Here is a 26,960-nt window from a genome sequence, read left to right on the forward strand (position 1 = left end):
ACTGATGGTTTTTCTTTTTTGTCACTAGTTGAAGAGCACGCCAGATCTTCTGAAGGGCCAGCAACAAGATGACCCCACTCGTGAGATGGTTTACAGCATCCTTCGTGATGGGTCTGTACTTCTGTCTTTTTACTCCATGATACATGGCCTCAGAAGTATCTATGCTAAATGCATTTCTTGAACTTAGGTCTAATGAGAGTGATGCCTTTCTCCGGAAAAAGACCAGTCTCCTCCTGGAAAAGCTTCAGTCCTTCCAAGTAAGTTTTTGAGAATCCAGGAGGATTTTCCTTTTGAACTACGGCCGATTTGTTTAGAAGTGGCTACAAAATGAAGGTTAGCTGCCATGGTGGCCACTACTTTTGGTAACATTGGTGATATCTCTGTAGGCCTCCCCAGGAGATAACACCAGGATCGTGGACTCTCAGAAAGACTTGGAGAGGAGAGTGTCTGAACTTAAGCAGCAGCTGGACGATGAAATGAAGGTGATAGTTGAACTGGGCCCTCACTAGTCGTCCTGGCTTTGGAGACTTGCAAATGAATACACATAGTCTGAAAGTTCCTCATCGACTCTTAAATATTCTTATTTATCTACTCATAGCAAAGAATGAGGCTGGAAGCTTCTCATCCAAAGACCTCAACTCAGAGACTGGAGATTCAGCTGGAGGAGTCTGTAGAAGAATGTAGGAAGCTAAAGGAACTTCTAGAAAAGAAAAAGAATGAACTGAACTCCATGTCTCAGGAGTAAGTCCTGGAGTCTGTAGTCTTTCCTTTGCATGTAAATGAGAGAGGAGCCAGATATCTTTCTAATAATGTCCTAAATAAACCTGCCAATGTGGGAATGAGGCATTTACAGCTTCTGAGATGGGTTCAGTTCACTGTACAAGTCAATTTATAACCTCTTGTGATAAAGATTTTATGCAGTAGAGAAAAAAAACAGCTCATGGCTGGGAATACAAATGTCTCCCCGAAAATAGTCTGTGGCGCCACCTGTACGCTCAACAAGTGTAGTACAGGTCATTAGCTCATGCTGGATATTGCATGAGCTAATCATATAGGTTTAATTTTTGGTTGGATGCACTTGGTGTAGCACTATCCCCCATACTTCCTACTGCTGCAGTCTCTGTATTTGGCTGTATAATCAATTTTCTCTCTTGCACAGGTTGATTGAAGTGCGGATGAGTAAAGAACAGGTGGAAACTAAATTGAGATCCCTGGAAGGGAAATTTCAAGATGCAAAGGAAGAGGTGAACCAAATGCGTTTAAAGGGAGCCACCGGCGACAAGCACTCTCTGCTTAAGGTAACGTATGTCTCCCGGTGCCCCTTTCTTCTTAGCTATTCTATGGCAGAACTTGGCTTGCTTGAGCTGCCTGTTTTACATTGCTGGTTAAAACAGAGCCTGTGCATTGTTATTAATGTTCTGAGCACTTGGGTCACCTCCAGATGTCCTGAAAACTGTCCCCATGACCTGAGTGGATAAGATGAGCAACCCCTTGTTTTCCAGGCCTTGACGGGTCTAATCAGGCCCATCAATATGAAATTCCCATCTGCATGTGTCAGGTTGCACCAAACTTCCTCCGCCCCTTTAGGAGCTGCAAGAAATGCAGGAAGAGTTGGATGCAGTTCTGCAGATTCGGCACAGGCAGGATGATCTACTGAGACAGAAAGAGCGGGAACTGACAGCCCTGAAGGGGGTGCTGAAAGAGGAGGTGGCCAATCATGACCAAGAGCTGGAGCGCGTCAGGGAGCAGTATCAGAACGACGTGAAGCAACTAAGGAAAAATATGGACAACGTATCCCAGGTACCAGAAAGTGCCAGGGACACACCTTCCAGTCTATGTATGGCTTGTTCTGCTGCAGATGGCTATGCGCACTTCACAGCCATGTGTCTGCTCACCCTCTGCTCCCTGCCATCTATACATGAACCCTCATTCTACATCTATCTCCATTTTCCTTTCTCTTCTCTCATTTTTGAGTGTTCTGTGGATCACCTGTCAGTTGGGCTGTATCAGTCCAATGTCTGGAAGAGTAGTCACATATATTGCTTCCCCCAGGACCAGCTGAGCCTGGAGTCTGAACGACAGAAAATAAATCAGGTTGTGAGGAACTTGCAGCGAGAACTGGAGGAAAGCAGCGAGGAAATCAACCAATGGAAGGAAATGTTCCAGAAAAATAAAGAGGACCTCCGCAAAACAAAAGAGGAGTGAGTATGACAAAGGGGATGGGCAGAGACCCAGTATAAGGTCTGTAATCCATGGCTTCCAGAATGCAGATAGAAAATAACTTTAACTTGGCTCGCTGTTGACCAAGCATAAAAACAAACATGTATTTTTTTCTGTTATCATTTCAACACCAGCATATAGTAATTTTTCTTTATTTCAGTTTTTTCGGCAACACATTCTGAAAGCCATAACTTTTATTTCTTCCATAGATATAGCGGTCTGAGGGCTTTTGTTGCAGGGCGATTTGTATTTTTCAACTACTTTGTTTTGGAATGTATAGAATTTTTCTGTAAATATCATTTCACACTAAATTCTGTGTCATTCACCATGTAGTTGATCAAGTGCTAATTTTCTCTCTCACCCATGACAGCACCACGGAGAGAGGGGGTCCGACCATCAAGGACAGGAACCTACAGATAAAAAGGCGGCACCTCTCCTCCGCCCCCAGTTGGATTCCTGTCCTTGACGGGTGACCCGTGGAACCAAGCAGCGGCAGCTTACCGGATAAGAAGAGGAAGTCCAGGGCCGTCCCGTTCGCAGGCTGACAGCGGGGAGGCCCCTGTCGCGGCGGGGTCGGTACCTGAAGCCACCACCGCTGTAGCCGAGGGGCTGTACAGGGTGAGCGGGCGGGAGAGGACTGAGCCGCCGCTCCGGATAGGAGAATAGGGCTGGGGGACGCCGGTATACGCGCGGGCAGCGCCGTGGTACTAAGGTGTACCAAGATGGAGCTGCCCTGGAAATGAACCAACAACTTCCGGGTCCCTGCGGTCGGCACATGCGCACTGCGCGCTCCTCGGGGCACAGCGGTGCAGGCTGGAAGGAGGTGGTGACGTCACGGCCGGGAAATTCAAAGAGAGGCCTGGAGCTGCTCCATGCTGGAAGCGTCCTGTGAGCATGGAGGACAGCGACTAGCACGAGGAGCAGCCAATGCAGCTGCACAGGCAACACCACCATCGCCGACAAAAAGATAAGGACGGATGCGAGGGCCGGTCCAGCAGCCACTCCACGCAGCGCAGCAAATCGACTGCGAGGAGCAAGTCACCTTCCTTGGATCAACCCGTGAGGGATCTGAATCCGCCTCCCGAACCGGTACCTGCAACCGCGCATTCGGGGTAAGTGAGCTACGTGAATGTTCCCCATTTTAATAGACTTCTTTCCCTTATTAGGGAAAGAAGAAAGAAAAAACAAAGAACAGGGAATGCCCCACCTGTAAAAACCAGCTTCCTGGGATAAAAAACTCTGCGACTCCTGCATACAGGAGGTTCTCTGTGAGGAAACCCCGGATTACGCCTCAGATCTAAGAGCAGTAATCCGTTCGGAGTTTCAGAGCGCCCTTTCATCCCTAAAACAAAAAGGGAGGGGGGAAAAAGAGGGACACAGTAGTAGGCTCCCAGTCAGAGGCCTCAACGTCAGGGGAAATTAACTCCCATACTTCAGACACCGACTCGTCATCCTCGCATGAAGAGAGAGGGTCGTCATTGTTTCCCCCTGGATGAGGTAGATATGTTAGTAAAGGCAATAAGATCTACCATGGGGGTAGCAGACCCTCGGCCCGATAGATCAGTCCAGGACATAATGTTCGGGGGACTGGGCCAGAAGAGACGTTTATTCCCATTAAACGAGAACGTACAGGGCCTGATAAAGAATGGGAGAGACCAGATAGGAAAAACTCCACGGTTCCCTCTCTTAAAAGGAAATACCCATTTGACGAGGAAGCATCCACGTCCTGGGACAAAGCCCTCAAGCTAGACATGGCGGTTGCTAAAGCCTCGAAGAAATTTGCACTCCCCTTTGAGGATATGGGTACTCCTAAAGGACCCGTTAGATAAAAAAGCTGACACCTTCCTCAAAGGCACTTGGGAGTCAGCAGGAGGAAACCTTAGGCTAGCCATAGCGGCAACTTGTACCTCCAGAGCCCTCATGGTATGGGTGGACCGATTAGAGAGGCAAATAAGGGAAGGTACACCCAGGGAGAAGATCCTGGAATCCATTCCAGTCATAAGAGGAGCGTCGGCTTTCTTAGCCGACTCATCAGCTGACTCAGTTAGGTTGTACTCCAAAGCGGCAGCCCGTAGAACGCTGTGGCTTAAATGCTGGCCAGGGGACTTACAGACTAAGGCTAGTTTCACATTAGCGTTTACGGCCACAGCGTCGGGCTGCGCACGGCTGCCGCTAAGCCCCGCCCCTGCCGCATCTCCACCTGTAGCTCCGCCTACAGACGCATGACGCTGCATGCGTCCTGCGTCCCCTATCTTTAGCACTGGGGACGCAGGCCTTGCGCACTATGCGTTTGACGGCGCATGCATCCTTTTGACGCTTTGCCGGCCAGCGCCAAATGCAACAGGTTGCAATTTCGTGCATGCGCCGCCAAATGCATACTGCACACGGCCTGCGTCCCCAGTGCTAAAGATTGGGGACGCAGGATGCATGCAGCGTCATGCGTCCGTAGGCGGAGCTACCGGCAGAGGCGGGGCTTAGCGACGGCCGTGCGCAGACCGACGCTGCGGCCATAAACGCTAATGTGAAACTAGGCTAAGATGAAGCTATGCGCCGTCCCTTGTGAAGGGAAATTCCTATTCGGTGAAATATTGGATGACATCCTCCAAAAGGCAGGGGATAAAAATAAGGGATTCCCAAACGTGGGCCCTACAGGCTTTAAGAGGTCCTTTCGAAACAAAAAGTTTTTTCAGAGGAGACCCCTGAGAGAGCAAAAATGGGACGACAGGAGAAGGGACAGGGGGTTCTTCAGTAACCCGTCCCGAGACAAAAAAACCCAAGTGACTGTTTGCCCAGGGTGGGAGGGAGACTAAGTTTTTTTCTACCAGCCTGGAGGAGTATATCAAACAACCCCTGGTTATTAAATCTGATAGGATCAGGGCTAAGGATAGACTTTCTCTCTCTCCCCCCTCAAAAATACGTGGTACCCCCACTAAGATCGGTAGCGGAACAAGAAGCCCTCGAAAAAGAGGTCTTAAGTCTATTAAACAAGAGAGTCCTCCAGGAGGTTCCCCCACGGGAGAAAGGCAGAGGGTTCTACTCGCCTCTCTTTCTAGTAACCAAATCAGACGGTACCTTCCGGACAATAATAAATCTAAAGAAACTAAACGATTATGTCAAAAACAAAAAATTCAAAATGGAGTCGATCAAGTCAACCATCAAAATTCTCTCCCCACATTGCTTCATGATAGTATTAGACCTCAGCGATGCGTATTATCATGTCCCCATCCGCAAGACTCCCGGAAATACCTAAGACTGGCGGTCTCCAAAGGAGGCGAAGTGAGAGAGTTCCAATACAGGGCCCTGCCATTTGGAATTTCTGTAGCCCCGCGAGTTTTCACAAAGCTAGTGGCAGAGATGATGGCGCACCTGAGAGAACAAGATATTCTAATAGTCCCATATCTGGACGACTTTTTAATTGCGAGCAACCTGGCCCAAAGATGCCGGGAACAGAGAGACAGAGTGATAGACACTCAACAAAATCTGGGCTGGCTTCTAAACCTAAAAAAATCAAGGCTGGAGCCCAAACAAGTTCAGGAGTTCCTAGGCCTGACACTGGACTTAAACACCCAGGAGTGTTACCTCCCAGACCACAAAAAAGAAAAGATTGTTCAGATGGTATCAAGAGCAATGCAGAACCCTTCCATGACATTAAGGAAAGCAATGTCCCTGTTAGGGTCCCTCTCCGCCTGTCTGCCAGCGATGCAGTGGGCACAGATACATACAAGAGATCTCCAATGGGATGTATTGGCCAACCAGTCGGCATTAGGAGGTCACTTGGAGGGTCACGTCACACTAGACTCCAAAACTATTCATTCCCTAGCTTGGTGGGGGAACAGAGACAACCTATCCAAAGGGGTTCCCTGGGTGATAAAAATCACACACGTAATCACCACGGATGCCAGTCCCAAGGGATGGGGAGCACATATGAGCAACAGAGTGGCTCAGGGGGAATGGGGAGCTCAGGAACTAGAAGCCTCCTCGAACCAAAAAGAACTATTAGCAGTACACTATGCCCTAACACACTTCCAGACGGTACTACGGGGCCATCATGTCCGGATATTTTCGGACAATCTGGTGATGGTGGCCTATATAAACCATCAGGGGGGGAACCAGGTCCCGAACACTAAATACATCCTCTGAAATATTCACGTTAGCCGAGGAAAACCTACTATCCCTCGCTGCACTACACATACGAGGGGCAGAAAACCAGAGAGCGGACTTCCTGAGTCGCACCCAGCTACATCAAGGGGAGTGGGTTCTAAAACAGTCCATTTTTCTACAGATTGTAAAAATGTGGGGAACCCCAGACATGGATGTTTGCCGACTACAGAAACAAGAAAGTAAAAGCTTTCTGTTCCTGAAACCCCCGGGCCCTGGATGCATTTATGCTCCCATGGAAACAGGGCCTAATGTATGCCTTTCCGCCGCCCATTCTCATCCCGGCGGTCATAAGGAAAGTCAGAGAAGACGGGGCAAGAATGATACTAATAGCCCCGTTCTGGCCAAAAAGAACCTGGTTCTCCTGGCTGAGAATACGATCAATAACCGACCCCTGGGTTCTACCGGATCTCCTCGACCTTCTCTCCCAAGGTCCCGTGCTACACCCTCGAGCAGTGAACCTCCATTTAACAGCATGGAATTTGAAAGGACACTGCTAAGGGGGAGGGGGTTCTCAGAAAACCTGATCTCCACTCTACAAAAAAGTAGGAAGCCAATAACAACCAGGGCCTACGGGAGAACTTGGAGGAAATTTCTGTCCAGCACCGGGGCAAGGGTTCAGGATGGAGTTCAGGTTGAAAAAAATTCTTGAGTTTCTGCAAAAGGGGCTAGAACAGGGGTTGGCGACCAGTACGTTGAAGGTACAGATAGCGGCTCTAGGTGCCCTTTATAACCAAGATGTGGCAGGCAACCCTTGGGTAGCACGGTTCATGAGAGCCGCAGCCAGGTCTAGACCAATAATCGCCCAGAAATTACCATCATGGGATCTAAACCTAGTGTTATCTGCACTAACGGGGGCCCCATTTGAACCCATCCAGTCGGTACCCCTAAAAATCCTATAATTAAAGACGGTACTTCTAGTGACCCTAACATCTGCTCGCAGAGTGAGCGATATTCAGGCTTTGTCAGCAATACCCCCGTTCACTAAAATCCTAGACGATAGTCATACTGAAACCTGACCCGGCGTACCTACCCAAGGTGGCGACACATTTTCATAGGTCCCAAGAGGTAGTCATTCCTTCCTTCTGCCCAAACCCTAAGAATAGGGGAGAGGAGAGATTTCACACCCTAGATGTGAAGAGGTGCCTAGTTCGATACTTAGAGGCCACCAAGGAATATAGGAAAGAAGGGTCTCTTTGTGTGTTTCCAGGGGCCACGGAAGGGACTCAAAGCGTCCAAGAGAACCTTAGCAAGGTGGATAAGGGATGCTATTGCCCTGGCATACTCATCCAGTGGGAATACCATCCCGGAGGGTTTAAAAGCTCACTCTACAAGGGCAATGGCGACCTCATGGGCAGAAAAATCAGAGGTATCGATAGAACAGATCTGTAAGGCAGCCACCTGGTCATCACCTTCGACCTTTTTCAGGCACTATCAACTAGATCTAGCCTCTGTGTCTGACCTGACCTTCGGGAGAAGGGTCCTTCAGGCAGTGGTCCCTCCCTAAGCTACCAATCTCTGAAATTCTCTCCGTGGTGCTGTCATGGGTGAGAGAGAATAGCTTAGTTACTCACCGATAACTGTTTCTCGGAACCCATGACAGCACCCGCTTATTCCCCCCCCCCCCCATTTCACGTGTGCGGTGAGCACGGTTTAATGTGTGTAGAGTGTTTTTTGTTAGACACGGTGCTTCTCCATAATATGCAATATTATAACGTTATGTATATACTTTTGTTGTTAACTAACTGGGAGACCCTCTGATGCTCTGTAACCAACTGGGGGCGGAGGAGAGGTGCCGCCTTTTTATCTGTAGGTTCCTGTCCTTGATGGGCGGACCCCCTCTCTCTCCGTGGTGCTGTCATGGGTTCCGAGAAACACAGTTACCGGTGAGTAACGAAGCCATTCTGTGGCATCAGTGCGACTACAGTGATACTTATTCATTTCTATACTTTCAAACTAAAACTCATTCACTTTATTTATATAAATTTGGTTTTGTCACTTTTACTCCGAGAGCCAGAACTTTACAATTTTTCATTTTCGCTGAGTTCGTTTTTCACAGGATGAGTTGATTAATTGATCCCACTTTGCTGTAGATAAAGGTTAACCAATTTTTTTTTTTTTTTTTTTTTTAAAGTTGGAGGCAAAATAAATAAGGTTTTTTTTTTTGTTTTTTTTTTTCCATTCTGTTTATCGTGCAAGTTAGCATCTGAGGGTGTCATGAGTGAAGGTACTTAAACATTCATGAGCCTGACCACTATCTTACATTGTCTGATAAATGTAGTAAGATGCCAGAGGTGGAGGACATTGTAGCATCCTGCAGGTAAGTGTTGGAAGGGGTTAAGGGGTGACTAGTTTGTGCTATGTGTACAGCTTCTTTGTCCCCCTTGGTCACTAAGTTGTACGATTACATCCATTTGTCGGGACAATCCACTAACCAGTACATAATGCTACGTAATGACATGGTAAGTAGGGCTTTCCGAGAGTCCACACCGAAGATGCCGAGTATTTAATATCAATATGCAAATAAAGTCCGTGGAGCCTCATTTAAGAGTCTCAAACACGGGACTAGCCAGATCTTCCTCCAGGGAAGGACCCAGCCAAGGGGTGGCTCCTTTTGGAAACCACCATTACCACCATATTAAGTGGCCCTTTAAGTCAATATCCAGCTCTTTACAAGTTTACAGATATGACCAGGGAAATACCAAGGCCAGGTATCCATCCACAGACAGCTGTTTCGGGGTGTTGCCCCTCATCAGTGTGGAGTAGGATTCTGGCTAGGTGGGAGCAATGCCTAGTAGACCAACATCACGAAACAATCACTGACCTCAGGGAGACCAGTCAAAACACTGCGGCAGCTGGCAAAGGCGCTCAATCAGTGAAATTCTAGGTGCAATGCTCCCTGGGAAATACGAATATGCAAATAAAGTCCGTGGAGCCTCATTTAAGAGTCTGAGTCTCCCTGGAGGAAGATCTGGCTAGTCCCGTGTTTGAGACTCTTAAATGAGGCTCCACGGACTTTATTTGCATATTCGTATTTCCCAGGGAGCATTGCACCTAGGATTTCACTGATTGAGCGCCTTTGCCGGCTGCCGCAGTGTTTTCTTTGACTGGTCTCCCTGAGGTCAGTGATTGTTTTGTGATGTTGGTCTACTAGGCATTGCTCCCACCTAGCCAGAATCCTACTCCACACTGATGAGAGGCAACACCCCGAAACAGCTGTCTGTGGATGGATACCTGGCCTTGGTATTTCCCTTGTCATATCTGTAAACTCGTAAAGAGCTGGATATTGACTTAATGGGCCACTTAATATGGTGGTAATGGTGGTTTCCGAAAGGAGCCACTCCTTGGCTGGGTCCTACCCTGGAGGAAGATCTGGCTAGTCCCATGTTTGAGACTCTTAAATGAGGCTCCACAGACTTTATTTGCATATTCGTATTTCCCAGGGAGCATTGCACCTAGGATTTCACTGATTGAGCACCTTTGCCGGCTGCCGTAGTGTTTTCTTTGACTGGTCTCCCTGAGGTCAGTGATTTGTTTCGTGATGAGTATTTAATATCGGCTCTGACGTTAAAGAAAAAACTTCTCCATAACTCCGCCTGTGATGAGTGGTGGAATGAGTTAGCAGTCATCACCTCAAGGTTCTGGGTAGACTGGTTAGTCTTGGGTCCTCTCATATGAATTTCTTTGATTCAGGGTTTTACAGCTGAAGCTTGAGAAGGAGGAGTCTGAAGATGAGCTCAATGAGATGAAAAATCGTTTCTCCATCGTCCAGGGTGAGCTGAACCAAGTGAGGAAAGGCTCTGTGGATGTGGAGGAAGCCGAGGTCACAAGAAAGGTCTGTTTCACCGTACAGTCTATGAATGTGGTAGGGACATTGTAATCGGGTTTTGTTCTGATTAATTCCTTACCCACGTCAGGAACTACAGAGATTTCAGGAGCAGGTGAAGCAGCTGATGCAGGAGAAGCAAAGGCTGGATGAGACTTTACACCAGCGGGATAGGGAGCTATCTGCCTTAAAAGGGGCTCTGAAGGAAGAAGTGTCTGGGCATGACCAAGACGTAGAACAACTGCGCGAACAGTTCAACCGCGAGCTGCATGAGTCCAAGAAAGAGTATGATGAGCACATGAGGGTAAGAAGAGGTGCACATGGTAGATATAAGTCATAGTATGGCAAGTTGGCAGCATAGTTGGTGACTGCAACTCTGACCCTGGCTAATGGTGGTGGGTCTCAATTGTATTTGGCAGGAGCTGCAGCAGTTCCAGGATCAAGTAAAGCCTCTAATGCAGGAGAGAGAGCAGCTGGAGGATTCTCTATACCAGCGAGACCGGGAGCTATCCGCTCTGAAAAAGGCATTAAAGGAGGAAGCGTCTAGTCATGACCGTGAGGCAGAAAAAATGTGTGAAAAATTCAATAGGGACTTGCAGCAAACCAAGAGAGATTATGAGGATCTCCTCAAGGTGCTTGCCCATGTTTATGCTATGTGATTGATATGGAACCAAATGACAGGAAGATGATGATTCTGGAGGACGTTGTTAATGTAGAATGTTCCATTTTCAGGTTAAGAAAAAACTAGAGGATGAGAAGGCTGATGCAGAGCACATGCGTCAAGTGATTGAGACTACCCTGCAGGACACCCGTGAAGAGAATGATGATCTCCGCAGAAAGATCCTAGGACTGGAGGCTCAGGTGAAGGAACTGAAAACGTTTTGTGATGATCTCCAGAGGGCAGAGACTCGACTCAAGGATAGAATGGGCAGGATGGAAGTGAGTGTAGCCTTTATTTACAATGTGCCCTGCTTAATTGAGGGGAAGAAGTATTAGAAGTCAACTTCACAAGGCTGTATATAGTAGTGAATTATTTGCTTTTTGTCTCCAAGTCTGAGCGGAAGAAGATGGAGGAGTCTCTCGGAGAAGCCACAAACCAGGGTCAGGAGTTTGCCATAGAGAGGAGAGAAATGGAGAACAGGCTAGACGAGGCTCAGAGGAACTTGAAGCGCCTGACGTTGGAATATGAAGAGCTGCAGGAGTGTTACCAGGAGGAGATAAAGCAGAAGGACCAGCTGAAGAAGACCAAGAATGAGCTAGAAGATCAGAAGCGGCTCCTGGACAAGTCTATGGATAAACTGACCCGGCAGGTAAAGGGCAGATGGGATTCACTGCATGTGCAGTAGGTGTGAAATATAAGCAATGTTTCCCTGACCACTGCCTCTTCTCTCAGCTGGACAGTATGTCACATGAGTCCCGGGATTCTCTGGAGCTTTTGCAGGCGCAGTTAGAAGAATATAAGGAAAAAGCTCGCAAGGAGATGAGTGACTCTCAAAAGCAAGCCAAGGAAAAAGCAGCTGAAGCAGAGAGACTACAGATAAATGTCAACAGGCTGCAGGAAGAGGTACTGCGCCGCCAGTCTACATTTGTGGATGTATGTCAGCAGGGGGTGTGCATAAATAATATGTTTAACTGTATCCTCAGGTGCAGCGTCTGAAGATAGCTCATCAAGAGAGCCAGGCAGAGAAGGAGAGTGCAGTGCTGGACACGGAGCTGGTCAGTCAGAGGCTCCAGAGCCTAGAACAGGATATTGAATCCAAGAAACAAGTCCAAGATGACCGTTCCCGACAGGTGAAATTGCTGGAGGTGAGTGTGAGGGGGTAATGTGGTTAGGACTGGAGAAGATTTCTGGAGAGTAGTGTGCTGAGCTTGTGGGAGATCATAGGCTAAGGTTACATTGTGTGAAGAGCCGTGTCCCCCAGCAGCACAAAGTATCTCAGCTGGGTTTATTTGTATCAGGGATTAGGATTGTTTGGCTCTCCTGTATAAAGCGTAACGTAACTTTATAATCTAGGTTTTAGCTACATTTTAAAGTTGAGTAACAAGAGAACTGGCCACTTTTAAGTTTCATAGCAGTAACCGTACAATTAATCATTTTGAATAGCAATATTTGGTGATCCTTTCACGTAGTATTTCCTGCCAGTGCAGTGGCCATTCAGTAGGCCCTCCATATACAGTTGTATGCCTGTACCTATTACACATGGGACTTGTGCTCCCAGATCTGGCCTTGTAATTGTGATGACACCGCTCTATAGAACAGTGTTTTTCTGCACAGGACAAGATGAAGCGTCTGGAGGTGGAGCTCGATGAGGAGAAGAATTCTGTAGAGCTCCTCACTGATCGAGTTAAGCGCAGCCGGGACCAGGTAATGTTGCCACAGTACAAAATGTAAAACGCATGTTGAACTGCAACAAACCTGAGCCAAGTGGTGTCCAAATTTACATATATGCCATGACAGGAAGTCCCCTAATCCTCCGAATACTCCAAGAAGTAACTACATGTGGTGACAGCATCCAAAACACAAGTAGTTCCTTTATTGTTCCTTCACAAATACACTGAGATGGCAACATTTCAACTCAAGCAAATGGCTATATAGGTCTTTGTCCTGTGTGCTGACAACTATAATAATCTTTATATAGCGCCAACATATTCTGCAGCGCTTTACAGTTTAACAGTTTCAAAACACACGTCATAAGTAACAACGTTAACAATACAATAATTAAAGCAAAATAAGATGACCCTGCTTGTGAGAGCTTTCAATCTACAATGAGGTGGGGGAGATACAAAGTACCGGTGTGTATTTACAATTATGGTCCAGCCATCTTGAGGGACTGAGGGATGGATGGAGATAGTGAATGGGCTACACATGCACTTACACATAGAATGACTTTGATTAGTGAACGTGATAGGCCGCTCTGAACAAATGTGTTTTGAGGGAGCGCCTGAAACTATGCAAATTGTGGACAGTCCTAATTTCTTGGGGTAGAGCATTCCAGAGGATTGGCGCAGCACCGGAGAAGTCTTGGAGTCGGGAGTGGGAGGTACGGATTAGTGCAGAGGTTAGTCGAAAGTCGTTTGCACTGCAGAGCGCAGCGGTCGGTTAGGCCGATAGACAGAAATGATGGAGGAGATGTAGGGGGGTGCTGCACTGTGGAGAGCTTTGTGGGTGAAGTACTTTGAATTGGATCCTATAATGAATGGGCAGCCAATGTAAGGACTGGCGAAGAGCGGACGTGTCCGAGTACCGATTAGTCAGATAGATGACCCTGGCTGCTGCATTAAGTATGGACTGGATATGGGATAGTCGAGTAACGGGGAGGCCAATTAATAGAGCGTTGCAATAATCCAGGTGGGAGTGGATTAATGCTACAGTGAGGGTTTTTGTTTCCATGGTGAGAAAAGGGCGGATTTTAGAGATGTTCTTTAGGTGTAAGTGGCAAGAGCGGGCAAGAGATTGTATATGGGATGTGAAGGAGAGTTTGGTGTCAAACATAACACCCAGACAGCGCGCCTGCTGCCGGGGTGTTATTGTGGTGCTACCCACGGAGAGGGAAATGTCAGATTTAGGGAGGTTAGTAGACGGCGGGAGCAGAAGAAGTTGAGTTTCAGATAGAGAGGGGCCATGATGTTGGAGACTGCGGACAGACAGTCACTGGCATTCTGTAGTACAGTGGGGGTAAGGTCAGGGAATGACGTATATAGTTGTCATCAGCATAAAGATGGTACTGAAAGCCAAATCTGCTGATGGTCTGTCCAATTGGGGCTGTGTAGAGAGAAGAGAAGGGGGGCCAAGGACTGAGCCCTGAGGTACCCTGACAGCGAGAGGAAGTGGAGATGACGTGGAGCCAGAGAACAAAACACTGAAGGAGCAGTCAGAAAGATAGGAAGAGAACCAGGAGCGAGCAGTGTCCTTAATGCCTAGTGACTGGAGCCTAGAGAGTAGGAGATGGTGGTCAACAGTGTCGAAAGCTGCAGATAGGTCGAGAAGAATGAGCAGAGAGTGGTCACCGTTACGTTTTGCTGTCAGAAGGTCATTGGTCACTTTGAGTGCAGTTTCAGTCGAATGTAGGGGGCAGAAGCTGGACTGTGAAGAGTCTAGAAGGGAGTGAGTGGAGAGGTAACGGGTAAGGCTGGAGTAATCTAGGCACTCCAAAAGTTTAGAGATGAAGGGGAGATTGGAGACTGGTCTGTAGTTGTTTGTGCAGGATGGGTCAAGAGCGGGTTTCTTTAGTAATGGAGTAACGATGGTGTGTTTGAAGGAGGATGGGAAAATGCCAGAGGAGAGGGAGAGATTAAAGATTGTTGGGGGAGTTGTGACGACTGGAGAGAGAGACTGGAGATGTGAGGGAATGGGGTCGGAAGACAGAAGTCTGGAGACTTCTTCTTTGATGGGATCAAATGTGGAGAGTGAGCCAGGGGAGATGCCGGAAGGGATGGGAGTCACAGTACTCGGTGGATGAGAGCAGATTTCCTGACTGATATTATCTATTTTTTCTGTAAAGTGGGAGGCCAGGTCATCAGCACAAATGTCTGTGATAGGGGCTTGTGCTTTCGGCCTGAGGAGGGAGTGAAAGGTGTTAAAAAGTTTCTTGGAGTTGTTGGCTAGTGAGGAGATCAGGGTGGTGAAGTACGTCTGTTTGGCGAGGTGAAGGGCAGCGTTATAGGTTCTTAACATAAATTTGAAGTGGATGAAGTCTGTTTTACTCTGTGCTTGAAGGTTCTGAGGGTGAGGGGAGCTACTTGGTCAAGGGTGCTTCTAAGAGTGTCGTTGTAGTGATGAACAGCCAGATCAGGACAGGAAGAAGAGGAGATGGGAAACAGTGATGAGTGTAGGGAGTCTGGAAGTGTCTGAGGGTTAATGGCTTGTAGATTTCTGACTGTGTGGTAGGTAGGAGTGAGCTGGGGTGGGTGAGGATTTCTGAGCGTGAAGGAGAGAATGTTGTGGTCAGAGAGTGGAGGCGGTGAGTTATTTAGGTGAGAGATTGAACAGAGCCGGAGAAAGACCAGATCAAGGGTGTTACCGTCCTTGTGAGTCTCAGAGCTTGAAAGCTGCGAGAGACCTAGAGAGGTGGTTAGTGATAGAAGCTGGGATGCAGATGTGGAAGCAGGGCTGTTAATGGGGATGTTGAAGTCTCCCAGGATAAGAGTTGGTAGTTCTGAGGACATGAAGTGCGGCAGCCAGGCTGAAAAGTGATCAAGGAAGTGGGTGGGTGAGCCTGGGGGCCGGTACATGACCACTACTCTTGAGGGATAGGGGACGGAAGAGCCTGATGGTGTGGACCTCAAAAGAAAGGAATATGAGTGATGGAACTGGGGGAATGACCTGGAAAGTGCATTGTGGGGACCCGAGAATGCCGACTCCACCACCATGTCTGTCTGTGGGTCTTGGGGAATGAGAGAATTGTAAGCCACCATAGGAAATGGCAGCAGGAGAGAGTGTCAGAATCCTGAATCCAGGTTTCAGTGAGGGCCAACAGATTAAGAGAGTTGTTCAGAAAGTAGTTGCGCAGGAAAGGAAGCTTGTTACAACAGACCGTGGATTCCAGAGGGCACAATTAAAAGATGGAGATGAGGGAGTGCAAGTAATATTAATAAGATTATTATGGTTTCGATATGAAGTAGGGGAAGGGTTAAGGTTGGGGGAGATGTCCCCTGAAATCAATAGGCATAGGAAGATAAAGAGCAAGTAATTGTTGGAATTGTAAGTAGTTTTTTTCTGCGATGTGTTTGGGCAAGATGGGCTGAGGTTTCTCAGGAAGGTGAGGAGTGCATGGGAGCTGTACATGGGAGAGGGAAGTATAGTAGGGCTGATGTGTATGAGTTGTGATGGAGGGGGGATGGGGTGGTGAATGTGGATGGCAAGGGAGCACAGGAGGATAGAAATAAAGCACATGGATAAAGGGGAGAGCAAAGTGTGGGTTACCGGACTCCTGCCCTGATTCCTTGCCATGGATAACTGCCGTTTTCTTGATGCTTAGCTTCTGTGATGCTTAGCTTCTGTGATGCTTAGCTTCTGTGATGCTTAGCTTCTGTGATGCTTAGCTTCTGTGATGCTTAGCTTCTGTGATGCTTAGCTTCTGTGATGCTTAGCTTCTGTGATGCTTAGCTTCTGTGATGCTTAGCTTTTGTGATGCTTAGCTTTTGTGATGCTTAGCTTTTGTGATGCTTAGCTTCTGTGATGCTTAGCTTCTGTGATGCTTAGCTTCTGTGATGCTTAGCTTCTGTGATGCTTAGCTTCTGTGATGCTTTGCTTATGGGATGCTTGCGTGCTGCACCCCACACTACGTGCTTCCTCTTAGGGACTACTACATATATAGTCCACACTACAGGGTCAGGAGAGAGGGATTGTGGGAGCTGGTTTGGGATAATTTGGCAGCTGGGGCCAGCACACCAGGGGATGGTTAGATGATCAAAGGCACTAGACCGGGCTGCATCTATATAGCACCTTTCACCTGATATGATCTAGAGAGGCCCCAGTCACGGATATAAAGCAGTAAGTATTAAATACAGTACAACAAATGAATTATACCAAAGCATTAGCAGGCACATTAAAATATGTCGAAAATGGTAAAGCAGCAGAAGACAGCAAGCAGAAGTATGGACAACTGAACTATAACCACACCATATCCGCTCCGTACACTTAGCACAACGTTTACATCTGGTAACTGGTCAGATACCAGATTCAGCTCACCAGGTTTATTTCTAGATTTGTAACCATCTATTAGCAATTTTCATACTATACCTGTATGCTAGATGGTCCCGGGGAAGGGACAAATAAAGTAGGCGCTTACAGTGCTCTGTTACACAGGGAGGGCAAGAATTGGGTTGCGGAGGAGAACATCACCATGAAGGGGCAAGTGGTAGGCTGCGGAGGAAGAGTAAATAATAGAAGACTGCACAACTTTTCTTTGCCTTATTATTTTTTCCTGGCAATTCTTCCTTTCATGTTGGTGATGCTTCATTTGTCCCATGTCAACAGATGGAGCAGTTACGAGCAGAGCTGATGCAGGAGAGGACCAGGCGCCAAGACCTGGAGTGTGATAAGATCTCCCTGGAGAGACAGGTGGGGCCTTTAGCGGCTGTGCATCTTTAGCTGTAGTGGCTGTGCATGTGACCTTTCTAGACCTGAAAGGTTAGCACTTGACTCCACTTGCAGATTGCAGCAATGCTTAGGAAATGTTCTGCATTCATGACTAGTCAATCTGTTGCAAGTACGATATCCTCACCTCTCCATGTGGTAATATGTCTGGAAGTGAGCAATCCCATATCTACGTAATATGCAGACAGTGATCCAGTCCAGCGAGAGTCATCTGATAAGTCACTACTCCCAGAGTATTATTCCCCATACTATAATATTAGAAGTCAGTGACCCTTAAAGTACAGGAAGAACAAATGACATTTTGCCGGACATGGTTATTGTTCATAAGTCCGTTTTGTGGAATGGCGCCCATGTGATCGGATTACTTTGCTTTTGTAGTGAGATATAATTGCCAATATTTATCTTTCAGAATAAAGATTTGAAGAACCGTCTGTCGGGAATAGAGGGGCAACAAAAACCCAACTCCAGTGTGTCTCAGCTGGAGACTAAACTGCAAGAGGTCCAAGAGCGTTTGCAGCAGGAGGAGAGGTACTGGCATCTCCAGATTATGATGCTTGGCTCAGTAATGGAGGGAGTCTCTTCCGTATCACAGTGTGAATCCCTTTAGTTCCTGATACACAAGGTTATGGTAGAAATCATTCGATTCGTTACCACTTATGGTGTGAAACTTTTTCCCCAGGGAGAAGAACACGATACAGTCCTCAAACCGTAAGCTGGAGAGGAAGCTGAAAGAGCTGAACATTCAGCTGGAGGACGAGAGACTCCAAGTCAATGATCAGAAGGACCAGGCAGGACACATATCCATACTAAGTGACCATAACATTATGCTCTCTCACACCACAACTGAGTTACAATACTTATATTCTATTTTGTCTTCTCAGCTCAACTTGAGGGTGAAGGCTCTGAAGAGACAGGTGGATGAGGCTGAGGAGGAGATCGAGCGTCTGGAGGGCCTGAAGAAAAAAGCTCAACGAGAGCTGGAAGAACAGCATGAGATTAATGAACAGCTTCAGAGTCGCCTAAAATCCATGGAGAAAGAGTCCCGGTAAGAACCACACACATCCTAGCGTCTCTGCCGCTTAAAGTGACCATGTCAGCAGGATTATGCTAAGTGACTACAAGCAGTGTCAGGTTGGCACCGTTATACTGACTACACTGTTACCTGTTGAAGAGATGTGGTTGTTGTGTAATCTGTATTTTCAGTTTTAAGTTAATGTGTTCATGCTCCAAGGTTGCCTGTGGGAGGGGGGTCTTCATGTGGTGCTCTGATTACATATTCATCTACAGTTGTGGTTAAAAGTTTAAATACCCCGTCAAAATTTCTGCTTTCTTGGACTTTTTCCAAAGAATGTGAATGACACCAAACCTTTTTCTCCACTCATGGTTATTGGTCGGGTGAAGCCATTTATTGTCAAACTGTGTTTTTTTTCTTATTCAATCATAATGACAACCCAAAACATCCAAATCACCCTGATCAAAAGTTCACATACCCTATCATGCACAGAAGTTGAACAAATGGGTTTGAATGGCTACTAAAGGTAACATCCTCACCTGTGACCTGTTTGCTTGTAATCACTGTGTGTGTGCATAAAAGCTGAGTTTGTTTCTGGCATCCAGACAGACTCTTGCATCTTTCATCCAGCCACTGACGTTTGTGGATTGTGAGTCATGGGGAAAGCAAAAGAATTGTCAACGATCTATGGGAAAAGGTAGCTGAACTGTATAAAACAGGAAAGGGATACTAAAAGATATCCAAGGAATCGATAATGCCAGACAGCAGCGTTCAAACTGTGATTAAAATATATAAAGTGCTCTCAGTGAGAGAAACAAAATGGGAATCTTGTGGGTGTGATAACAAATGGAAAATCGGGGGCTCTGTAAAAACAAAACCACGGTTAGGTAGACCAACAAAGATTTTGTCCACAGCTGCCAGGAAAATTGTTCGAATGCAAAGAAAAACCCACAAACAACATCAGCTGAAATACTGGACTCTCTGAAAACTAGCGGTGTGGCTGTTTCAAGATGCACAATAAGGAAGCACTTGAAGACAAATTAGCTGCTTGGTCGAGTCACCAGAAGAATGCCATTACTGCGCAAATGCCACAAAGTATCTTGTCTTCGAAATGCAAAACCGCACAGAGACAAGCCTCAAAACTTCTGGAACAAGGTAATTTGGAGTGATGATGAGACCAAAATTGAACTTTTTGGCCACGACCATAAACGTTACATTTGGAGAAAGGTCTATGACCTATGATGAAAGGAACACTATTCCTACTGTAAAGCACGGAGGTGGATCGCTGATGTTTATCGGATGTGTGAGCTACAAAGGCACAGGAAACTTGGTCAAAGTTGAAGGAAAGATGAATGCAGCACGTTATCAGCAAATTTTGGAGGCAAATTTGCAATCAGCCCGGTCGCTGCGCATGGGACATACTTGGACTTTCCAACATAAGAACGATTCAAAACACAAGGCCAAGTTGAACTGTCATTGGCTACAGCAGAACAAAGTGAAGGTTCTGGAGTGGCCATCTCAGTCTCCTGGCCTCAAGATCAGTGAGCCACTCTGGGGAGATCTGAAGCACACAGTTCATGCTAGACAGCCCAGGAATTTACAGAAACTGGAGGCTTTTTGCCAAGAAGAGTGGGCCGCTTTACCTTCTGAGAAATTAAAGAACCTCATCCACAACTACCACAAAAGACTTCAAGTTGTCATTGATGTTAGAGGGGGCAATACACGATATTAAGAAATGGGGCATGTGAACTTTTGATCAGGGTTATTTGGTTGTTTTGGGTTGTCATTGCGATTTAAAAAGAGAAAACACAGTAGTTTGACAATAAATGGTTTCACCCAACCACTAACCATGAGTGGAGAAAATGTTTTGGTGTTATCATTCATATTCTCTGAAAAAAGGACAAGAAAGCAAAAATTCTGCGGGGGTATGTAAACTTTTGAGTACAACTGTATATTGGTTCTGACAAGTCACTGACCCCGCAGTCACCTGTCCCTTAGTTTATATACTGTATATGTTATTGTTTGGGAAAACAAAAATTACATTTATCATGCAGGCTCTAGAGCGTCAGCGCCATCTTGGTGTAGACTAACACTTTTTTTTTTTTTTTTTCTTTTTTTTTCCCTCTAGCAAAATGGTGCAGGTGGTGGCGACTGCGCAGTAGCATCTACCACGTTCTTAATTGTGCTACTGCACAGGCACGGCTGGCACCATTTTAAGGAAAAATTTATTTATTTTTTTTTTCTCAAGAGATTTATGACTAAATAAAATGACAATATGACTATTCTAGATCTGATCATGCTGCAGCGCTGGCGCGTGCATGATTAATGTAATCCCCCCCCCCCCCCCCCCAACATTAACATATACAGTATGTAAACTATGGGGCAGGTGACTGCCGGATTAATGATGTATAACTGGTGGATACTAATATCTGGATACTTTACTGCTTGTTTGAGATAATCAAGTTGATTTTTTTTCTGCCTGTTAGATTTTTTTACTGGCATAAAGATATAGTTCCTAGACATTTTTTGAATTACTTTTTGAGCAAACAAATAAAAAATCTATGAAGCAGACAAACAAGAAAATGATACAGACCTTGGAACATACTGAGCAGACAAATACAGCCTATTAATCTAGATCTAAACATTTATTTTAGCCTTCAGAGAATTTACACTAGCCTAGCAGTACCATAGAGAATTTGTACTGTGTGTAAGATTTCTCTACTTGCACCCTTAGAAATGGGGGCTGGCAGGGATATAAGGGCCAGACAATGTGGAGCAGGGGTGCCCTCCGCTGTCAGGAAGGATAGCCGCTTACTAGGGCCTCATTAGGGCCATTGTAGGAATAATTACTACTATTAACATATTTTGTCAAATAATTTTTTTGTAAGATAGAAAAATATTTTTGTGTAGAGGTCCCTGCATACATCTATTTGTATTATATTATTTGCCCCATTCTGAGGGTCTGAGAGGTACTATTCTTTTAATTAATTTTTTCTATATATTGCATTTGGGATTTTAATAATACTTAATAAAAGTTATGTTTTAGGGTTCTTTCTCGTTTTGGTAGATACATAAGCTAAACCCTTAGTGTACAATAGTTTTGGTGCCTCGTGCCTCCCTTTACCTACTTTTACTGAACTCTCATCTGGGGTCTTTCAGAAGAGTAAATGCAAGTGTTAGTTTACAAAGGTTTCATTTTCGGAAAAAAAGGGGAAAACCTCCTGATCAAGGTCATTTAAAGGGGATATCTGGCACTTGCCTTTTTTTTTTTTTTTTTTTTAAATATATAACCAAGGCACCTATGTGTTGTGCCCAGCGGCAGTCATTGACCTGATCCTGCTCCTGCCAGAGATTCAGCTATTCAGAGCAGCAGTTTCTCTTCTTTTTGTCAGGGCGGGACTACTGGTGTCATGCTAATTGGGGGAAGCCAGCTGTCAGCTACTGCTGCCTAATTGGGGGAAGCCAGCTGTCAATCAATATGACACCAGTAGTCCCTCCGTGTTAACAGGAAGAGAAACTGCTTCTCTGATGGAGTAGCTGAATGTCTGGCAGGAGTGGTCAATGACTGCTGCTTGGTACAATAGGTACAGGGGTTTCTCTGTTAGGCATATAATTGCTTTTTGTTCTTTTTCTTTAAAGTCCTGGATATCCCCCTTTAACCCCTTCATGACCCAGCCTTTTTTGACCTTAATGACCAGGCCATTTTTTGCAATTCTGACCAGTGTCCCTTTATGAGGTAATAACTCAGGAACGTGTCAACGGATACTAGCGATTCTGAGATTGTTTTTTTTCATGACATATTGGGCTTCATGTTAGTGGTAAATTTAGGTCGATAATTTTTGCGTTTATTTGTGAAAAAATCAGAAATTTTGCAAAAATGTAGAAAATTTCGCAATTTTCAAATTTTGAATTTTTATTCTGTTAAACCAGAGAGATATGTGACACAAAGCGGTTACTAAATAACATTTGCCACATGTCTACTTTACATCAGCACAATTTTGGAAACAAATTTTTTTTTTTGTTAGGAAGTATAAGGGTTAAAAGTTGACCAGCGATTTCTCATTTTTACAACAAAATTTACAAAACCATTTTTTTTAAGGACCACCTCACATTTGAAGTCACTTTGAAGGGTCTATATGGCAGAAAAAAACCAAAAGTGACACCATTCTAAAAAGTGCACCCCTCAAGCTACTCAAAACTACATTAAAGAAGATTATTAACCCTTCAGGTGTTTCACAGGAACTAAAGCAACGTGGAAAGAAAAAATGGACATTTTAATTTTTACAACAAAAATTTTCTTTTAACATCAATTTTTTCATTTTCACATGGGCAACAGGATAAAATGGATCCTAAAATTTGTTGGGCAATTTCTCCTGAGTACACCGATGCCTCATATGTGGTCATAAACCACTGTTTGGGTACATGGCAGGGCTCAGAAGGGAAGGAGTGCCATTTGACTTTTTGAATGGAAAACATGCTGGAATATTTAGCGGTTGCCATGTCACGTTTGGAGAGGCCCTGTGTGCCTAAACATTGGAGCTCCCCCACAAGTGACCCCATTTTGGAAACTAGACCCCCCAAGGAACTTATCTACATGCATAGTGATCACTTTGAACCCCAAGGTGCTTCACAAATTGATTGGTAAAAAAAAGTACTTTTTTTCACATTTTTTTAGCCTCAGCTTTTTCATTTTCACATGGGCAACAGGATAAAATGGATGCTAAAATTTGTTGGGCAATTTCTCCTGAGTACATTGATACCTCATATGTGGTCATAAACCACTGTTTGGGCGCACGGCATGGCTCAGAAGGGAAGGAGCGCCATTTGACACTTTGAAATGAAAATTACCTCTAATCGTTAGCAGACACCATGTCGTGTTTGGAGAGCCCCTGTGTGCCTAAACATTGGAGCACCCCCACAAATGACCCCATTTTGGAAACTAGACCCCCTAAGGAACTTATCTAGATGCATAGTGAGCACTTTGAACCCCCAAGTGCTTCACAAAAGATTATAACGCAGTGCCGTGAAAATAAAAAATATTTTTTTCCTCAATTTTTTAGTGCGCAATTTTTTATTTTCACAAGGGTACCAGGAGAAACTGGACCCCAAAAGTTGTTGTCCAGTTTGTCCTGAGTATGATGGTACCCAATATGTGGGTGGGGACCACTGTTTGGGCACACGTCAGGGCTCGGAAGGGAAGTAGTGACATTATGAAATGCTGACTTTGATGGAATGGTCTGCGGGCGTCATGTTACATTTGCAGAGCCCCTGATGTACCTAAACTGTGGATCCCCCCCCCCCCACAAGTGACCCCATTTTGGAAACTAGACCCCCCCAAGGAACTTATCTAGATGTGTGGTGAGAACTTTGAACCCCCAAGTGCTTCACAGAAGTTAATAACGCAAAGCTGTGAAAATAAAAAATCTTTTTCCTCAAAAAATGATTTTTAAGCTCGCAAATTTTTATTTTCACAAGGATAACAGGAGAAATTGGACCCCAAAAGTTGTTGTCCAGTTTGTCCTGAGTACGCTGATACCCCATATGTGGGGGAGAACCATTGTTTGGGCGCACGTAAGGGCTGAGAATGGAAGTGACGTTTTGAAATGCAGACTTTGATGGAAAGGTCTGCGGTTGTCGTTACGTTTGCAGAGCCCCTGATGTGCCTAAACAGTAGAGACCCCATTTTGGAAACCAGACCTTCCAAGGAACGTATCTAGATGTCTGGTGAGCACTTTGAACCCCCCCCAAGTGCTTCACAGAAGTTTATAACGCAGAGACGTGAAAATAAAAAAAATCATTTTTTTTTTTTTTCCACAAATTTTTTAGCCCTCAATTTTTTATTTTCCCAAGGGTAACATGAGAAATTAGAACACCAAAGTTGTCGTGCAATTTTTCCTGAGTACGCTGATACCCCATATGTTGGGGTAAGCCACTGTTTGGGTACACGTCGGCGCTTGGAAGGGAGGGAGCACAGTTTGACTTTTTGAACGCAAAATTGGCTGGAATCAATGGTTGCACCATGTCGCGTTTGGAGACCCCCTGATGTGCTTAAACAGTGGAAACCCCTCAATTCTAACTCCACCCCTAACCACAGCCCTAACCCCAGTAGGTGGGGGGAGCCTAGAGAAGGGGGAGGGGAGGGGGAGCAGATGATGACGGCGGCGGCACATTGCCACTGTCAATCGGTATCGGGGGCCAATCGTGGGGGGGGGGCGGGGGGGTCGGATCACGGTCTCTAGCCATGTCTGATGCTACTGCAGCATCGGCCATGGTTGGATTGTAATATTTCATCAGTTTTCATTGATGAAATATTACTATCGCTCTGATTTGGCTGTTAAAAGTGAAACAATCAGAGCGATAGTAATATTTCATCAATCGCTCTGATTGGCTGTTTCACTTTTAACAGCCAATCAGAGCGATCGTAGCCACGTGGGGGTGAAGCCACGCCTCCTGTGGTGAAGAACAAAACCCCTGTATCTGTGGGTCGGGTGACCTTTCAGTGACCCCGGTCACCAGACCCCCAGGGGGGCTTTAAAGTCATGACGCTACATAGGCGTCATGGGTCGTTTTGGCACAACTTTTCATGACGCCTATGTGGTGTCAAAGGTCGTGAAGGGGTTAATTCCCCACATATGAGGCCAGTTTAAATTGTACATGTTGGAGGCAGGAGCTCCTAGTTAAGATCATGGTTTCATGGCCTCTCCTAATATTCACTTCTGTGACTTTTCGCAGACGTAAGCCAGTCCGTCCTGCCGCTGATGATGACGATGATGACCTCAGCTCTGACGGTGACTTTGATAGATCATATGATCCCAGCTCTATAACCTCGCTTCTCACTGAGAGTAACCTCCAGACCAGTTCGTGCTAACCATGTGCTGGAAGACCAGCAGGCCTGCTGGACAGGACCCCAACCGCTGTGCTGCCTTGTGGATTTCTGAGCATTACATGAAGCCTGGAGAAGGAGACTGGTGCCTTCTGAATGTTACTGCACCTCCGGCAGCTTGTCATTGTGCTGGTGCATGGAGAATGTAGCCCACTGTGCCTTCCGGGAAATATTTCCAATGCAGCCAGAGTCCTGAGTCTATGGACACTGCTGATCTGTAACTTCAATCTACAACTGTGGAGCCTGTCCAGCTGCATTTGGCCCTACATCTGACTTTGTGCCTCAGTAGGGACCTTTTAAGGTACTAGATGCCATGTATCCAGCTCCTTCCAATGCGTGCCTCAATACCACTGCGCTAATAACTGAGTAGAAATTAGAGAAGCCTGATTTACTGTCTACTAAAATTTTCCTATCAGTCACATGTGTTGCATGTTTGTCATTTTGTGTTGGGAGTGTGTGGGATGAGTGTACGATCCATGTTATTATATGGTAGCGTTCGCAAATAAATGTATGGGTGACTGGGTAAGCACATTCCCATTCCCTAATAAGCAAGGACATGTAAATGAAATACATATATATCACCACACCGAGATCCTCACTTAGGGGGTTGCATGTTTTGCTCATCTCGGGTGTCTTGCTACCTTTGAATGCATGGTGTTCTTGAGAAGAGTGGCTTCTGTCTTCTCTATACTGTAATGATTTATATACTGGGATATGACTTTCTCTATATAACTCGCCATAAATAAAGGCCTTTGGCTTGTCTACATGGTGGTGACAGATGGTCTGCAGAAAGCCTGGCCTGTGTGTAGAGAGAATTTATAATATTGTGAGTCCTTCAGGTCAGGAACAGAGCATTTCTGTTATATGGTGCAGGTGATTCAGCCCTGACCTGGGGTGGCTGCTCTTCATCTCTAGTCCCACTATGTAATTGTTAATGCAAGAGTGGACATGTAAGATTGGAAGGCCAAAATTGCTTTGTGTTACATCACCTAAAAAAATTATATTAATGTGATTAAAAAATGAGTACAAAAGTATTTACTGTAGTGTAAAATCAAAAAACAAAATAAGCTGTGAAAAATTTGGAATTTATGTTGTGTAAGTGCCATGAAAAATATTACATCTAATTGGAAGTTTATAAATGGATGGTGAAATGGAGGAATCAAACATAATAATTTTATGCTTTCTATGTTGAAATTTGTGTTCTGGTTTCCTGCACACTTAATGGGTCGATTTTTGTTTTACACAGCTACAGCACCCCACTTTAACACTAAACTCTCTTGCACTAACCCAACAGGCCTTATCTATCAAAGAAAAGACTGACTGTAACAGAGGCATGCCTGGGAACGCAACATATCCAACTACTAGACATCAGCAGTGTCATCACACTTACCATACCACTTACACATCTCTAGAGATCAGTGGCGACATCACTGAGAGAATGACTCCAAACCATCTCTAGAAAACAGTGGGGCATCACTGAGAATGCCTCCTATCCATCACTAGAGATCGGCGGTGACATCACGGAGAATGCCTCCTATCCATCACTAGAGATCGGCGGTGACATCACGGAGAATGCCTCCTATCCATCACTAGAGATCAGCTGTGACATCACGGAGAATGCCTCCTATCCATCACTAGAGATCAGCTTTGACATCACGGAGAATGTCTTCTATTCAAGACTAGAGTTCAGCGGTGACATCACGGAGAATGTCTCCTATTCATCACTAGAGATCGGCAGAGCCCTTGCTGAGAGTGCCTCCTA

At 45.7% G+C, this 26,960-nt stretch overlaps 1 protein-coding gene across 3 annotated transcripts in view; it reads left to right on the forward strand.

Annotated features, from left to right (window-relative positions):
- Positions 1-26,232, forward strand: part of CGN (cingulin) — a 64,797-nt gene extending 38,565 nt beyond the window's left edge. For 2 of the 3 annotated variants that reach the window (XM_073564626.1, XM_073564627.1), the window contains exons 3-22: positions 29-111; positions 188-257; positions 387-482; positions 599-741; positions 1,160-1,298; positions 1,588-1,800; positions 2,053-2,201; positions 10,072-10,213; positions 10,296-10,508; positions 10,624-10,836; positions 10,937-11,143; positions 11,257-11,514; positions 11,598-11,768; positions 11,849-12,010; positions 12,480-12,569; positions 17,184-17,267; positions 17,713-17,831; positions 17,983-18,091; positions 18,185-18,348; positions 25,048-26,232. In XM_073564626.1, coding sequence (XP_073420727.1) covers positions 29-111; positions 188-257; positions 387-482; positions 599-741; positions 1,160-1,298; positions 1,588-1,800; positions 2,053-2,201; positions 10,072-10,213; positions 10,296-10,508; positions 10,624-10,836; positions 10,937-11,143; positions 11,257-11,514; positions 11,598-11,768; positions 11,849-12,010; positions 12,480-12,569; positions 17,184-17,267; positions 17,713-17,831; positions 17,983-18,091; positions 18,185-18,348; positions 25,048-25,183 — 2,961 coding nt within the window. In that variant the 3' untranslated portion in view covers positions 25,184-26,232. The remainder of the gene's footprint in view (positions 1-28; positions 112-187; positions 258-386; positions 483-598; positions 742-1,159; positions 1,299-1,587; positions 1,801-2,052; positions 2,202-10,071; positions 10,214-10,295; positions 10,509-10,623; positions 10,837-10,936; positions 11,144-11,256; positions 11,515-11,597; positions 11,769-11,848; positions 12,011-12,479; positions 12,570-17,183; positions 17,268-17,712; positions 17,832-17,982; positions 18,092-18,184; positions 18,349-25,047) is intronic. The other variant, XM_073564628.1, reaches the window with a different exon arrangement.
- Positions 26,233-26,960: the final 728 nt, after the last annotated feature.

This window comes from Dendrobates tinctorius, unplaced genomic scaffold (genome assembly GCF_039654945.1).
Source record: "Dendrobates tinctorius isolate UK_male_01 unplaced genomic scaffold, ASM3965494v1 ptg000468l, whole genome shotgun sequence".
Taxonomy (NCBI): domain Eukaryota; kingdom Metazoa; phylum Chordata; class Amphibia; order Anura; family Dendrobatidae; genus Dendrobates; species Dendrobates tinctorius.